Genomic DNA, 17,242 nt, shown 5'->3' on the forward strand with positions numbered 1-17,242 from the left:
CGCCGTCCTGACAAACTGGCCAGTAACATAAACAAGCACACATACATCAGCCTGGGACAATACACCCGAGAAGAGAGCACAATACCCTCCACCACTCCACACTGGGCCTGAAACAATACCACACACGCTGAAACAACACCATAGCCGGGCCTAAGCCAACATGCTGGGCAAAGCTTGAAGCAACACCATTCGGGGAGCAGCACCGCACAATGCCTGCAATGGGAAACGATCCATCAGGTGCTGACACAGCTAAGTTCATGTCTCAAAGTGTGGGGTCTCTGGAAGACTGGATGAGATGCACAGAGGTGAACAAGCCCTTTGTGTCCACTGTGTGTGTACTGCTGCCTGTCTAATGTTTTCCTTCAAGACTGAAGGATTGTTTTTGATTGACTGGTTTCACCTTTTGTCCCATTATTTATGATGTACCGTTATGGAAGGTCAACTGATACTCTTACACCTAATCGGTTAACCTTTTTCTGATAATTCACTGAATCCTTTGGACTTAAAAATCTCAAAGCAATGCCCCTCATAGATTCCCAGACCTCAAGACAAGCCCTTCAAACTGCTTATCAATCGACCAATCAATGATCGAAAACCAAAAGATACTCAGTGTTAAATGATACACAACACTAACATAGAGAAAATTTGAAAATCCTCACATTACAGAGGCCAGAACCAGCAAATATTTGGTATTTTTGCTTTGACTGGAACAAAACAAGTGATCATGAGAATTGTCAGCAATTCCCATGATCACTTGATTGACGAACGACTGATGCACGGTTGTTATTCAGCATATTCTGCTCAGGTCAAAAGCAGATACACTATGTTAAATCAATAAAGAATAGCAGATTGGATTCAGATTGAGTTCAGTTTCAAGGGTTACACAATATTTCCTGGTCTGAGCAGGGGCGAGTGTCTCTAATATTTTGTTTGTGTATTCTAGATGGTTAAGCCTGGTGTTGAGCCTGTGTGGTTTGTATCCTAATAGGGGCTACTTCAGACTGAGGCCTGGACCACAGCCACTGGGCTATTCATGCTTTGTGACCTGATCCACAGATGCTTCTAAATCCTCCATGCTTGCTGCTATAAATCTCTCAAGACATATAAAAACACACACACACACACACACACTCACATTCAAAGGCAGACTGATCAACACACATAAACACACAAAAACCCATAGTCTCTCTCTCTCTCACACACACACACACACACACACAAACACACACTCTATGAACGCCCAGTGACCTGTGCAAAAGGAAAAAATTAAAATCATGCACAGCGTTGCATACATTCAGACCAGTGCATGGAAAATTCCTATCCAGCAACTTGAGAGGAGAGCAAAAGCTGGCTAAAGACTGGTACAGAGTGCCCTCCGATGGCCAAGCATGTGAACTGCAGCTACTTCAGGCCTCCAATATCCAACATGCTGTGTGAGTGATGAAACCACTCAAAGGGCCATTCTGTTTCATCAAGTAAAAGGCGGAGCATTAAAGAGTGAAAGGGTGGAGGATAAAAGGAATATATTGATTCTTTCAAATACTGGATCCACTGGACAATAGCCTTCATCATTAATTTATGAATTCAATCAAATTAATCCTGAACAGATGGCACGCAAGTCGATAGATGAAAGTGTCCAAGACCAGGGGCTGAGTGTATGAGGCAAGTGGGGCAGCCACTTTTATAACAGCAAGATTTATTTTGTTGGATTGTGTGAGTGTGTGTGTGTTTGTATGTTGCTGTTTGAACAATCCCTCAGGATATCCAAAAGTCTACAAAAATAAACAAGGGTGTAGGTTAGATTTCAGACAGAGGGAGGACACAGTGAAGTCAGAAATTCTTCACCCAAAAGATATTTATGTGCGTGTTTGAGTTTTATTATTGCACTCATGCCACCAAAAAAGTCCTTTCCTCTCTTCCTCTGTGGCGACATATCAACAATAACTAAAATAAGGCAGCGATGTGTGTGGGGCGTGTGTGTGTGTGTGTGTGTGTGTGTGTGTGTGTGTGTGTGTGTGTGTGCGTGGGGGGGGTTCCACACGGGCAAAAAGGACTATTGTTACTGGATGATGAAATACGCTCACATGATTACAGGCTCAATATACTGTACCTTTCTCACAGCAGATATTTTGATAAGTCATAGCAGGAAAAGCACAGGTGTCATTAATCAGAATCAGAATCAGAATTCCTTTATTAATCCCTGGAGGGAAATTCTTGAATAATAATAATAATAACACGGATGACGGCTCCTTTCCATTAACGTCCAAGTAAATCATGTCAGTAAGCCAACACCAGGCTTCTGGAAGTGGAGCATATAAACTGAATTCGGCCATTGGTTGTGTTATGAACTCCCTCCCCTTAGTGTCTGCTGCGAAGAGGGGTCTGAAGAGCTGTTAAAAGTTGCCTCTGTGGGTGAACCTGTTTAGTGTAGGTGTTAAACTGCTAAACCAACAAGATTTCTTTGACATTTAAGCATTTACCCAGAATGACTTGTGTCTGCTGCACTTACACAAGCTTCAGTTTCTACTGGCAACATTAAACCAACCGAACGGAGAGGTGAACACAATCTTTTGAGAGACGTACTGGGAAATGAAATAAAAATACGAGCTAACGAAGCAGCCGCAGGCTCGACTTTATGAATAATTTGTTAACTTTAATTCCATATGCAAGTTATAAATATCACATCGTGGCAATGAGAGAGGGAGAAAGAGAGAGCGAGAGAGAGCCTTGTTTATTCAACAGCGCCATGTGATCAGCCTATCTCTCGTCTTAAATCTCCTGACAGGAGCAACACAATAAAAATACTGCCATGCCTGAGGTTGAACTGTGCATGGAGAATAGCAGAATATGGCTGTTATTATTTTCACACAATGAACTGACCCACACACTGGCCTGTAGCTCTTTTATTCATGGGCCTTTTATGTGTGTGTTTCTCTCCATCAGAGTTTGTTATTCCCTTCCCACCTCCTGCTGTAGCACTTTGTTAATGTTGTCCACCGCCTCGCCTCCTCCGTCCACCCCCACCCCCCCTCACTCCCTCCTTCTTCCACAGTCTCGGGGTGTGTGAGTGAGACAAACTGTGCCTTGTAATGTATGCTTGATCAGAAGGGAGACAACAGCTGCAAGTCAGGGTGGACTGAACGGACGTGGGTTCATAAGACTAAGTGTTCTTGAAGAAATAAATTGATCATCAAATTATTATGAGGTTAATTGCTATCTATTTGGGGATTTACTCTGAATTGGAGACATTTAAAGATGTTAAATGTTCAGTTTGGTTCTGGACCAAACGGAAATTATTCAGTTTTTGAGCCAGGCTGGGCTCTGGAGAGCGGGGCTCATACACTCGGGGTGCTGGTAGTTTTCCACTGGAGGTTGCTGACTAACTAATACAGAGAAAGGCGTTGTTTGTTCCACCTCCTCCATCATTTTCACCCCTTCACCTCCGCTACGACGACATGATCTATTCAGCTGCTGTTGCTTTCCCCCCCTCCATCTCTTCTTCGACCTTCAATGCGTGGACATTATGTTTTGCAACATTCTCTTTTCCACACTTCCACCTCCCTCCCTCTCTTATTCCCTCTCAGTTCCTGAATAGCACAGCCAGAATAATACCAGACAAGACAGCACCCCCACACACACACACACCCCCCAAAGTAACGATGTCAACCAACCCGCCCCATCACTGCACCTCATGCCGCTGGTACCATGACGACTGCTTAGGCTCTGCAAAAGCCTATGCCCAACACAAGTCAATCTCCCCTTCTGTGCCAGGATAATACAGCCTTTTCATGTTTCAGTGGAACAGACATTACAGTGAAGACTGATGATGAGGCTTCTTGCTAAAGATTTTTTGCACTTGTAATAATGGGGGAAAAAAAACAGTTAATGGTGCTTTTTTATCATTTATTCAGGCTTACAACAGGATTGACAGTGACCTAGTTGCACACTTCCCACGTGCCCCCCCCCTCCAAACTCAATCTTCCCGAGTCTGCACCCGGCAGCATGCTGCACTGACTGGAAGGTGGGGGTCTGTCTGTGTTGTGGGATCAAAGTGGTGGTACATTAGTATGCTGTTCTATCACGTTAGAAACGGCCTCTAATATCCTGGCAAAACCGAAAGTCAAGATACTGTATGAATGATCAGACTCTCAGCTCAGAATTTATTTTCTTGTGCAATAACATAACATGTAGTGCACAGCCAGATGGAGTTTGGTGTCTGCTCATTACCACCTCATAAATGAAGGCTTATTTATTAACAGACTGTAGTATTTATTGGTGGTGGTGTTCGCAGCAATCCCATACAGTCACATAAAGAAGGGTACCGGTAAGTGCACCACAAGAAGAGCTACAACACCGAGTTGCTATCATCCCCAGTGTCTGCATCACTAAGGCCAAAAACAATTTTATGACACGAGGCTTTAAGGAGTTTAGGAAAGCCTTAAGTGGCCACAATGTGACTGCAACATAAACTTCATGTAGCTTTGTAAGATTGAATATCTCATAGACACACAGACAGTTCACACACATATGTTCACCACAGCTGCTATCAATACTGTCCCATCAGTCTACACAGCTGACTAGCAGCTGTAAATCCACAGCTTTAATTCTCTATCATTTCCTCAATATCCACGAAGCATTTCACTGTACAGTTACTGTGCCAAAGGTCGCTGCCTGCTACTGCTGCTGCTGCTGCTGCTGCGTTCTCCCACCCCCTCGATATGCAATTTGTCTGACCTGGTTCAAGCAGAGATTGCCCATAATCCAGCAGATCTGCACAGACCACAAGTCTATCTTTCCATGGGTCCTCACTCTATTTACAGAGTAAGCAAAGGTAGCCTGGAGAAGACTGGAGGCATGCCCACAAACACACAAATGCACAGAGTACGCTCACAAAGACATCGACACATATACACTCACATTCAAGCACAACACCACATAGAAGATAGACAACGGAGAACGTCCTGCCAAAACCTTTTACAGTTCTTTGAACTAAGGCCATAGACTGCAGGTGGACTTTGATTCTGACTTCTCAGAAAAGCAATATTGCATCTGTCCCCATTCCTGTCTATCAAGGTTGACAAGTCAAGTTTGTTTATATAGCCTCCCTACAAGCATGCCAACTTAGAGACAGGCTTATACAGACAAAAGGCTTTTTGAGAATAATCCATGATCAATCACAAACTGTTCAACCATATCTCAAAGAGTTACCATGCAAGACCACTATAAAAGAAAAATATAAAAACATGATGAAACATATGAGGATGAATTGAGGATTTCTCACCAAGAAGCCTGCAGTTGGTGCAAAAACTTCATATGCTTGAGCACTGTGTCTTAGGAAAGTAGTTGTCCAACCATACATATTTCATTCTTCACATGTATGTAGATTTAGTGCACAACCTTTAAAACCTGTATGACAGGGACCATGCGACCTTTTTTTATCCTTATCCTGGACAAAGAAATTTTAAAAATCTTCCAGAAATCAGTTGTTTAGCTCTATGACACCAATGAGAGGCTCAAAGTGGAGCTATGCACTTCTGTGCTATGCTGCACTCCGCTTAATAATAACAAAATAAGATGTCAAAGTCCAATACTGGACACAACCATACATTGTATTCTATATTTTCTACTGAAACTGACTAGCAAAAAAAAAAAAAAAAAAGTGAGCTAAAATGTAATAGGCCACATGCCACTTGATCTTATCTACCGAGAAGTGAAACAAATTCAAAGAGACACTAAGTCCATTTGGTATTTACTGTATGTTCTTTACTACATCATTTCATCCTTATAAGGCTGTAGATATGAGACAAAGTCTCTGGAATCTGAGCAGCGACAGCCTGTGTCACAAGAACAGGTTGATCTTTTGAGAGAAGCTCTCTTAATTCAAGTTAGGGTAGAGGGCTAACACAATGGTGTAATTACATAACACAAAGAAACCCCTCTCTGTCTCCGTCCAGTCGGCCAAGACTGGGCTCTTTTCATCCAGCGAGGGAACATGGCGACCAGAGAGAGAGAGCGGGATGATGGAGTCTGCCCGCCCCTTTCATAGACTCAGAATAAACACTTACAATTGTCTTTTGATTTGTGTGTATGTACACATGTCTGTGTGTTTCCATGTGGTACGTTTGTCTTCACCCATTATTATCCTCTGTTCCTATAAATGCATTAAATCAATAAAGCTTAGCAAGGTCAGCCTCCTTGTAAAGACCCAGGATGACCACAGGACAATGTGAGCATATCTTGGCCATGCTCACAGGACTGCATAGGTGAGTGATTTTGACCCTTGTACATTCAGTTCAGCAGACCCTGAAACACGAACAGCTTATGGGAACCTAACCCCTCCCTAACCCTATTTTCAGCTGTGACCCCATAACCTTTAACCCCTAGGACTCAGCAATACTGGGGCAACATAACACAGCAAACATTCAAGCGCACAACCCCACTCCTTTAGCTGTGATCACAGCTTATCCTGCACATTCTCAGGGTGCCTTGAAAAACAAGCAATAACTCAGACTGTATAAAAAAAAGACAGGTGAGTTCTTCAACTGTTCTTAGTCTTAGTCTTAGGCTGAGAGATGTTTCTGAATCTCTATTTTATCACTTTGGCATCCTTAACTATTACTGGATCTAGAACGAAATTTACGAAAATTAGCAGTAGCGAAGACAGATGTGATTATAAAAAAAACACTCAGATATTTGTCATTAAACACAAAGCTACAATCAGCAGCCTGTTAGCTTAGCACAAAGACTGAAAACAGAGGGAAAGTACTGACCTTGTTTTCTAACTCTCAGCAAGTGAAATTATTGCCTGAAGTTTTTGTAAGCATGCCAGTATGCACTGACACTTAATTGTTTTATCTACCGGCACATTTTATTTGAGGCTTTTTTTTATTTTTAACCATCTAAATATGTGCCACTGAACTGGATTTCATGGCACACGCTGCCAATCGCTGAGGGCCTATTTCTTTCTTTATTAAAATTATTACTGGATTTACTTTCATGACTGATAACATGTATAACATATACTGTGAATATGAACACTGGGACAACAAACCAGGAAAAAAACACTCCAAGCCAAGTTTTATGTGAGCCATGAGACTATTAGGACACAATATTCTCACCGGGCAGAAGCCCTTCCTCTCCTAGAGGAGAGGGGGTTGTCATGAGGAAAGGACTGTCTGCGCTTTCAAAGATTTTGTCTTTAATCAGCGGATCTGCTGGAATTAGAGGTCTGTCTGAGCCTGAATCCCCCTCCTTTACCCCATTCCATCCCTGACAATGTGAGAAAGGTGTGTGAGTGTGTGAGTGTATGTATGTGTGTGTGTTTGTATGTTGGTCAAGGAAGTCTTCAGTCGTGGGACCAGAACAACATGAGCTGCCACATTGGGCTCATAAATGCACCCTTTGGCAAGCCCACAGCAAATGCAGCTTAGCATAATTCAAAAATACCAGACGGTGTGTTCTGTGGAGCACTGCTAAATCCACAAAGCAGCTTTCTCCCTCTCTCATCTCTCTCTGCCCCGCTCTTCCATCTTCCAAAACCACTTCCGCACAAACAGGAATTAATGCCACTGCCAAACAGTCTATTTCCTCAGAATAATGTGTCAGGCTATCAGAAGTTGTCAGGCTTAGTTTTGTATGTGATTAGAGGACTCATTAAGCAGAAAAAGGCCACAGATAACATCGTGCTAAAGCCGGGATAAATCTAATATATTGTTCTCTGCAAGTAAATAATGACAAATTTAACTGACAAAATATAACAAAGCCGAAATGCTTTAGCACCAACATTAATCATCAGAAAATATAAACTGAATATTCATTCATTTCAGTCCTGTCCACTTATTAACAATTTTACTGGTGTTGGTAGAGATCAGAAAATAAGGCTGATTCAGACTGACAACAACATGAATGCAGAATCAAATTCAGGTACATGTTGTGACCTGAATCCAGCTTACACCCGACTGCATGTGCAACAACAACAAAAACTGCACAGCATACTGAAGGTGCTGACATGGATTTTGTCTGATGGAAAGGTATGATATTTATGTGAGCAGATCTTTGAGAAAGACCATTGGTCCGGTGTGATGTCTCCCATTCATTTCTTTGTAAAATTACGCCCCAAAATTAAATTCCAATAACATAACAACAGAAAGTATTGATTGCTACGCTGAAAAAAGGACAGAACTAACGGCCATGGTATTGTCATGATGTTGAGAATGGAGGGCGTTACTCAATATTTTTAGTAAACACATCTCAAAATACTCATATGGGTTCACAGTGTGATTATTAATAAAACCCCCTTGTGCAAAAAATTATACTGTAAAGTTATGGATACTGTAAACACTGTATATATTTTTAATGAAACTGCAGAAGAGTTAATTTTAACACACAAGTTTTACATCCTAAATGTGCAGAATGAATAAGTCTCCTCCAGGTATGAAAGTGAAAGCAATGTCTTGCAGAATTTTAATCCATCAAAATCTGTGTACTATCACCAATACAGTATAATTTACTGTGAAGACCTGTATTTTTTCTGTGTACCAGTAAAACTGTTGATACAAATTTCTAACTTGCTCTTCTTTGTGCATGTTTGCATGTGGTCGAAGAGCTGTGATGGCCTTGGATCCCGTGGTGTTTCAGTGTTAATGAGTTCATGGCACCTTATCATGTCACTGAATGTAATCCACTTGACAAAACATGCACTGGGTCTTGATGCTGTACTCACTCGACCACAATGTTTGCAATGCTTATAAAGAGGTGAAGAGAGGAGCAGATAGCAGCATGACAATACCATAAACACTAATGTGAGGATACATGACAGACTGATGTAGCTTAATGCAGCACAGTACAAAAAGCTCATCAGGGTCCCAACAGAAGTTATATACATCTCCTACCTGGACGGCCCGCAGAAGCCGACTGCTTTGCTTCCTGACGTCTTCAAAGGGACACCGTTTGGAGAGCATGAGAAGGTGAGCCAGGATGTTGTTCAGGTCACTGTTGGGAGGGCTTCCTGAGGCTGGGGGTGACAGGGCCCCTGACGGTATGGGTTTGATGGCCTCCACTTTCCTCATGACCACCTGGTGGATGTTCTCCATGGCTTCAGTTCTGGAGATGGCATCTCGGCTGCCCAGCCCGTCCCATCTTGCCAAAGACTCCTGTTCCTGCACTTCCATCTTCTGATGTAGGACTAATGTTTGTGCTGTCTTACAACAGGCTACACAACAAATAACACATGAAACAGTCTATGTTTACATCACAGCACCAAAACACTCTTTTACAATGTTTTTAATGTAATCCTAGTGGGGAACTGTGGGCAGACATGCACTTACAATGACATTAAATGTCAAAACGCTTTGTAGGAATTATAGCCTGACAGATAAATGGCCCAGATGATACTCAAACCTGACATTAGCTCTTCACTGATATATACATTTTGTGTATATTTCAGCCAATAAATCACAAGATATTGCAGTAGAAATATGCCTAAAATGTGTTTACTGCCATTTAGAAACAGTACTGTAGATTGAAAATTTACTTTGTACTCTGGAGTACTTTATTTAGTTTAATTTCAACTTTAAAATGTCCTAGCAGTCCTCTTTCAATCCTCTTTGTATGTATGCATTTTTATATCCCCTTTACATGGGGAGTAAATTGTTTGTGGATAAAATAACCAGACAGGACACAATAAAACAAATTAAATACCCACATAATTCAAGGCGTTTCATCACCAATAAAATATTGCTTCAATCAGCTGTTGATTTGACTGGTATCACGTCGATATCAAAGATATAACCTCAGTATAAATGGTATGTGGTCAATATATGCAGCCTATATGTTATCTCTAAAATATCGATACAGGTATTGGCCCTAAAAAGCCAGGATCAATCTGGAAATAGTACAAGGATTTAAACCGATATCGTGCTGAAAATCTTAACGCTGATATTTGGTCTGACACCAACTAGTGAGAAAAAAACACGGTTAAAGAAGTACAGAGTATTTACCGATGTTAAGCAATCATAATCTAGCGGTTAGAATATCATTGCCTCCTTTGCTTTAGCAAACGATAATGAATCGACGTCGGTTCGTAGTGAAAGGTTCTTTATTTAAATGCTGGACACACCGTGATTAAAAATACAAAAACACGCAACTTGTCAGTTAGTAGGTCCATTCAATCTCTCTCTGCCTTTCTTTCGCGTCAAGGCTTTCAAGCTGCCAGTTAACAAAGACACCAGCAAAGTATAACAGAACCGCGGCGAAAACCACATTCCTACACACAAAACTTTCGCTGTGAACCAAAACCATAAAGTGTCATTCTCAAATACTCACTTTATCCACATTCTTTGGTGCAGTTCTTCTGCTACGGGACGCCTTGATACAGCACTGACCAGTAACGTTAGTCCCAGGGTAGAAAGGATAGGAGGCAACAACTTGAGGGTAAACATTTGATTGACAGAACGCGTTGGCCAATGAGAAGAGACCATAGGCTTTCTAAGGCGTTACTATGTGGATTCTAATAAATGATTGGTTGAAGGGTAGTTGTCGAGCTCGCGGGGGAAGGTTTTGTGGGAGATGAATTCTCTTCGTTCGGTGTATGTCTTGGATTGTATGTCTTCAAAACGACATCTCCCATCATGCATTGCGACGGCCGGAGTGCCCCCCCCCCCTTGTTTATCAGAAATAACTGAAAGACATACAGAAGGGGGGGAGAGAGGGAGACGGAGAGATTGTATATTTACACTTTGTTTTGTATTTAACCTCATTTGTATTCAAGTAACCTGCCAAACTACAAATGTAAACGGTCAATGCTAGTTGGACAATACAAGCACAGAAATGTTGTTGTCATTACTGTCTGAAAGATGTTTAAATTGGATGCCCTTCAAGTCTGTGTTAGGGACAAAGGTGTTGTCTCCAACAATAAAACAGGTGCACACTTATGCAGAGGAAACAAGAAGAAGTTTTACAGAAACTCTTATCTCAGTGCAGCACACCTGCCACGCTGCTGGCTCGTAGCCTTTTGCTGCAGCAGGTTATTTACATACTGCTGTGCAAATGTTTACGGGCTGATTGATTGATTTACTGCCTGAAGACACTTTGCTAACCAAAAATAGCTCAAGTGATCTGTAAAATGGCTTCCACTATTGTTTTATTTTTTATTTAGCTTTGGTTTGTTTTTATGAAAAGGGCATACAAACACATGCATGATGAACCTGAACTTCTGATTTTGCAAACAACAATCTATCAAGCTATCTTAATTCACAGAGATTAATTAAGGATATGGTCTGAGGACATGAAGGTCCATGTTCAAGTTATAATATAGCAGAGTCCATTGTAAATCGTCTACAACCTTGTAGGAACCTGTTTATTTCATTGCAATCTTTTTTTGAAAATAATTTTTGAGCAATGCATTTAGGAAATCAAGCAAAATTACTCCTGATACATACATTTTCCTGCCAACGATGTAGCAAGGTTTTAGATTTTTCACTGGGTTTTAGGTTGGTTTAGATTTTCTTGAAGGCTAAGTGCTGAGTATTTACATGCATTTGTCTAAAACATATAAATAAACATCCTTCTGAGTAGTGACTAACCTCTCAGCATGTGAGTTTCTTTTAAATGCCTATCAGTGTTTAATCTGGGTATGATTCATTTCCAGTATTTCGGTACTTTAATTCCGTCTTGCTAAAATGCTTCCTCTAATGTGAAGTGGCTGTGGGCCTGTTTTGTTTTTGGGAAGAGACTTTTATTCTGAAAAATGTCACCTTTTTTTTTTTAGATCTAAATCATCTCAAAGTATTTGATGGTGTGTGTGACAAAACCTTTAGCAGATACATGTATTTATTTTGAGCTACACTGAAAAGTCTAGAACATTGTGAACTGGAGAGGTGGAGGAGGAAACAGCACGCAGGCGGAACCTCTGTGACGAGGGCGGCAAAGAGGAGGGAAATTTTAAAAAGTCCGGACTGCCTGGTGGTGACAGCACAACTGAATCGCTCTAAGAAATCAGTTAGCTACATAAAAGCGTTTGGAAATTACACAAGCAGTCTAGAAATATTAGATACAGATGCATAATTGCTTCGAAACAAGTATCATCCTCTATGTGACACGATGGAGAGTCATTACGACCAGGTAATATTCCCTATATCAGCCGTTAGCTGTGAATGTGGCTAACACATTAGCTTTAGCATTGTTTTCGTTCGCTAAGTTGTCGTTAGCTGCTACTTTCATCGAGTCTATAAATACGTTAGGGTGTTTGCAGTGGGAGGTCATCGTCGCTTTATGTTGAGATAACAAATTATCTTAACGTCATTTTGTTAATAAATCGAGTTGCTTTTGCTTACACGTTAGCAACTTCGAAATTCCTGAAGCTTCTAGGAGCGCAACTGTGCTCTTGTTTGTGTAAACAGCCTCATTGTTGCGGAAAGCTGCTGCAGTGCTTAAACGATTGTTCGATTTATCGGTTAGCATTAGTCCATAGTCCATAACAGCAATTTTGGACAGTCGGTGTTATAAAGCTTTTACACAGAGAATAAACAGAGCATAGCATACCCATATCAGAGCATTTTTTGTTTTATGTTATTGTAATTTGAATATCTTTAATATGTTTGACTCAATATCAATCAATCATAACAACCCATTTAAAAACCTCACCTTGGGCTGCGGAGACCTATTTTATGCACATTTTATGAATTAAATGACTAATCGATACTGACATGTATTATTTGTTGTAGCCTTCTTACAGTTACTAAAGCAACTGCTTCTTCTTCTTGTCTGTAGATTTTAGATTCACCCTCAAAAAACAGTTACATTGGGAGCTATTACCAGCCTCCAGACAGGATACTTCCAAAACCAAGACAGCTAGAGCTCTCTGCACATTCATCTGTCAGCACGGACCCACAGATACACAGCCCTCAGACGTCGCAGACTAAACCTAATATTGACAGCAGAGGTATGACGTAGCCATTTTGTCAGCCTTCGTGCCTCATGCTGTGCTTTTGTTATGGTCACCTTCTACTATAGTTCCTGGGTATGCTTTTCTGTTCTTATTACCTGCTCTTCAGCTGTTGTTGATGCACTGAAGACCCTTCAGCAGAAAATCCGGCGGTTGGAGCTGGAAAGGAAACAAGCAGAGAGTAGCTACCGGCAGTTTTCCCGGGATGCTCAGAATCATCACCAGGTCACAGCATCTTACATGGTGCCCTGTCAGCCAGCAGCCAGCCTCCCTGAGACAGATAACTCTAGCAAAAAAGGTAAATGACGGAGAGTGCAAAGGGAGAGGCCACTGCAGTTTCATTATCCATTATGGAAAATCGGTCCTCTCTGTTAATTGTCGTGTCTGTGTTTATAATAACAGAGTTGGACTCAAAACTGCACTCTGCAGAAGCTCGGTGTAAGGTTCTTGAGAAGCAGCTGGATTACATGAGGAAGATGGTTGAAAATGCTAAGAAGGAGAGGAATGCTGTCATGGAGAATCAGGTAGTGCAAACAGCCACAAACTGAAAGAAAGAAAATTATTTTTTAAAAGTAGTCCCTAACTATAAAGCTAATATGATCTAGAGAAACTGAAGTCTGGAAAACACATTGAATAACAGAGTAACACAAATTGTGTGTACTGGAATAATGCATGTTATCATATCGCTATAAAATTTGTTTTCCTGCCCAATAGGCTTCTTTGCAAAAGCAACAACCAAGCAGCTCAAACCCCCAATCTCAGTGTGAAAAGCTGGAGAAACTTGAATCAGAGTGTCTTAAATTGAGTAGAACCCAAGCTCTGGCAGAGGTAATTCGCAGTGTTCCAGTTGATTATTATAAACACCTGCCATCATGAGCTAAATGATGAGAGCATTATCTCAACATAATGTTCCTTTCAGACGAAGCTTGCCATTCTGGAACAAAAACTACTGAAAGAAGAGCATGAACGTCAGCTTGTGCAGGAGAAAGCAGACAAGGTCAGTCCACACATACGCTTCACTTTATGTGCCAACTCTTTGAAGTAACAGTGACACAAGAATCGAGAGAAAAACACAATTTTTCATATTTTTGTGTTTTTATATCAAAATTCCATTACTCTGACTCCTATTAAATGTTCTCCAGTGGGTTTTAAATTACATGCAATTAACCGTTTTATAATGGCAAACTACCAGCAAAGACCTTGAAAAGGAAAAATTTAAGTAAAATAAAATGAAATAAATACATGACATTTTCCTGACTTCAGTCGTCGTATTATTGTCATTTCCATAGCTGCAGAAGGAGTTGGACATCAATCTTCGATTGTCTCTGACTACTACAGAAGAGATAAAATCAAAGAGGAAAACAAAAAAGACCACTAAGGTACTTTTCTTAGTGATAAAGCTAATTAAATGTCTGTATTTAATTGATAAGGAAAATATTAGTTTGCACATTGTGGTGATAGCAGCTGTCTTCTACCTCAGAAAATCTCCGGACAGGATGAGTTAGCATCACCAAGCAGCCCAAGGCACAAAAAAATGCCCTTTGTTGCAGGGACGGTAAGTCAATTCTGCTGTTCTGCGTGAACTCTGAAAGGCATGTATTATTTACGGTCTCCCTTTTTTGATTCCTTTTGATTGATTTTGATCTCTCCTACCTCATACAGTCAACGAGCCCAAGCCACTCAGTTCACGCCAACATACAAAGCATACTCCACATGATGAAGCACCATCAGCCCCAACTGTGTGAACAAGTGAGTGCTCTGCAGAGATCTGGTTGCAGAGTTAAGAAAAGCCTCCAGAAAGACTTTTCTCAATCTTCCAAAACTTCCCACAAGCCTGACAGGGATCCCGAACAAGCAGATCAGCCACTGGGCTCACTTTCTGACCTGCTCCTGGCTCTGCAGGATGAGCTAGGACAAATGAGCTTGTGAGTAAATGTTTTTTATTATTATTTTGTTTTTCTTTTACATATTTAATCATTTGTGTCTGTATTATTTTTGTCAGTGAGCATCAAGAATTGATGAGTCATATAGATGCAACCAGTCATCAAGAGCAGAGGCAGGATCTGCAGAGAGAACTGGAGAGGTTGGTCGCCAGGATGGAGGAGAAGGGAGCTCAGATCACTAAGCTCCGCAAACACCAGCAGACGGTACATAAACCATCACTCGATGGCGATCCAGAGGCTCGTTTGTAAAGATGGTCAATTGCACAATTTATTACCTCATGAAGGAACTTTGTAGATGTGTGAAAGTGTTGCATGTCAACAGAAATTTAATTAAGTCCAGTGTCTGTAGTGTCAGCTCATTTCCATCCATATTTATGTAGCTAGTGTATATGTCTAATGTTTTCTGTCTTTGGCCCCTTCACAGGTCCATAAATTGACCCAAAGCCAACCACGTGCTGTGAAACACACAACCAACAAGTCGAGTGGGATCAAGCCCCCAATTCCTTCTCCTGTTAAGGCTAAGAAGAAAGGAAAGAAAAGTGGGGCCATTCAGAACAACCTGCAGCTTCTCAGAGAAACGCAGAAGTTCAGAAACAGCCTAAAACAAGATGACCTCTCCTGGGAAACATGAGCTTCTCTTAAAGATTTTTCTCTGTGTGGACTTTGATACCACAGCTGGCTGAATCGCAGGACTCCCCTGTGGTTCCGTGCCTTCGTCTTTCCCTTCTCTTCAGATGGACTCTGATACAAGTCTAGTAATAAAAGAGGGAATAAAGTGTGTTTTTTGTGTGTTTTTCACAGGACCTAAACACCTGGGTGATTGACTGGATGATTAACTTAAATGAAATATTGTACATACAGTGTCCTTCATAAATAGATGATCTGTGATTCATGAGCCATGACCTTACATCTCATCTCATATGAATTTTGGGTAATCTATTTTTTAACATTTAATAATAAAGATTATTCTCTACACATTTTTGTTCATGTTTTACTCCTGTCAACACAAATGTTTTTCTTTCATTTTTGTTTGGACTTCATACCACTAGGTGGCAGTGCTTCGCCTATTTTTATTGTACAAATGTGAAGGTTTTTAACCCCTGACACACCTAAAATTTGCATGTATAATAATAAGACATATCTTTATAATGTTTCATGGAGCATCAAGCTCCTACTGTCCTGGAACAGTCTATAATTGAGATGGGTGAAATGCTTTGTGAACTCTAAGAGCAGCTGGCTGGACAGCTGAGTAAATGTAGCCCTGACCACAAGGCAAACGGATGTGGCTTTTATCGCTATGCTCAAGTGGGAGGAACTGCTTTTTGACACAAGATTTTGCTATTTCACACAGTCAAAACAGCTCAATTCTCTTAAATTCAGAAATGATTGTTATTACTCTTCTTAACTTTACCTGGGGCAGACATTTCTGGTGTAGCTGAGGCTTTTACATTGGCTCTTTTGTTTATTTGAGTCAGCCACCTTTTATGGAATAAATAACCACATGTGAAGCTGCCTCATAACATTCTCACATTATCTCCTCATTACCAGGCCGTGGTCAGCATTTTTATTGTCTCATCGGGTCACATTTTTGACGAGAAGCATTTTTGACCTTAAAGCTAATAGTCTAATAATAGTCACTTTGTACACAACCACCTCTGCAGTGGTTAAGTCACAAATTGTTGAAATATAAACAAAACAAAAAACAGCTGATTGTTATTGTTGCTATCAGCATTCAGCCTTTTCAGTTCATTATCTAGGCTTGGTCCTGGTATTCTTGGCATGACTCAGAGTTCAGTGCATGGTTAAATGAATTGAGCTGGTGTATGGGAGAGAGACTAAACCTAATGCATTGTTTCTTTGTGCTCCCATATTAGATTACAAAGCATGACTGGACACGGCAATCTGGTTAGCTGAGGCAAGTCAAGACCCTTCCATGCCAACATACAATATCTCTGTCCCCTCTATCCACCCTCCTGACCCTGCAGCTCTGATACCTTGTGACTGCACACCCCTCTTTATGTGCGAGGTTGAATAGCAGTGGTTTGTTCACAAAGCAGTGTATGTAGGAGGGCTGGGTAGATATGATTATGTGCAAGGCATTTTTTGTGGGTGTGTGAAAGTTTTGCCTATAAACAGCTTTCTAGTTCATCGTCACATTGAGATCTGTGCGCAGCGTAACAAGAACGTGGAGTACATTTGCCTGAAATGAATTTTTACATGAAGAGAAGCTGAAAACTAACACCCTCAATGTGTGAATACACGTGCACTGCTTTCTGAAAAGTTGGCTTCCACAGAGGCAGCACATACTGTACTAAGTGCAGGGTTGCAGATGGCATTTAATGGACACAAGAGAGAA

General features: G+C 41.0%; 2 protein-coding genes across 2 annotated transcripts in view; one reads left to right on the forward strand and one right to left on the reverse strand.

Moving 5' to 3' along the window:
• The window catches only part of sesn1 (sestrin 1), a 46,783-nt gene extending 36,339 nt beyond the window's left edge, over positions 1 to 10,444 (reverse strand). The window contains exons 1-2 of the mRNA XM_046372331.1: positions 10,324 to 10,444; positions 8,892 to 9,211 (exon numbers count right to left, since the gene is read on the reverse strand). Coding sequence (XP_046228287.1) covers positions 8,892 to 9,170 — 279 coding nt within the window. The 5' untranslated portion in view covers positions 9,171 to 9,211; positions 10,324 to 10,444. The remainder of the gene's footprint in view (positions 1 to 8,891; positions 9,212 to 10,323) is intronic.
• Positions 10,445 to 11,888: 1,444 nt separating this feature from the next.
• Positions 11,889 to 15,861, forward strand: cep57l1 (centrosomal protein 57, like 1). Its single transcript, XM_046372546.1, has 11 exons — positions 11,889 to 12,120; positions 12,769 to 12,940; positions 13,053 to 13,241; positions 13,346 to 13,467; positions 13,658 to 13,771; positions 13,863 to 13,940; positions 14,233 to 14,322; positions 14,424 to 14,498; positions 14,606 to 14,868; positions 14,946 to 15,090; positions 15,311 to 15,861. The coding sequence occupies exons 1-11, from the start codon at positions 12,100 to 12,102 to the stop codon at positions 15,515 to 15,517; spliced, it is 1,476 nt and encodes a 491-aa protein (XP_046228502.1). The 5' UTR covers positions 11,889 to 12,099; the 3' UTR covers positions 15,518 to 15,861.
• Positions 15,862 to 17,242: the final 1,381 nt, after the last annotated feature.

The sequence above is a fragment of the Scatophagus argus genome, chromosome 19 (assembly GCF_020382885.2).
Source record: "Scatophagus argus isolate fScaArg1 chromosome 19, fScaArg1.pri, whole genome shotgun sequence".
NCBI lineage: Eukaryota > Metazoa > Chordata > Actinopteri > Scatophagidae > Scatophagus > Scatophagus argus.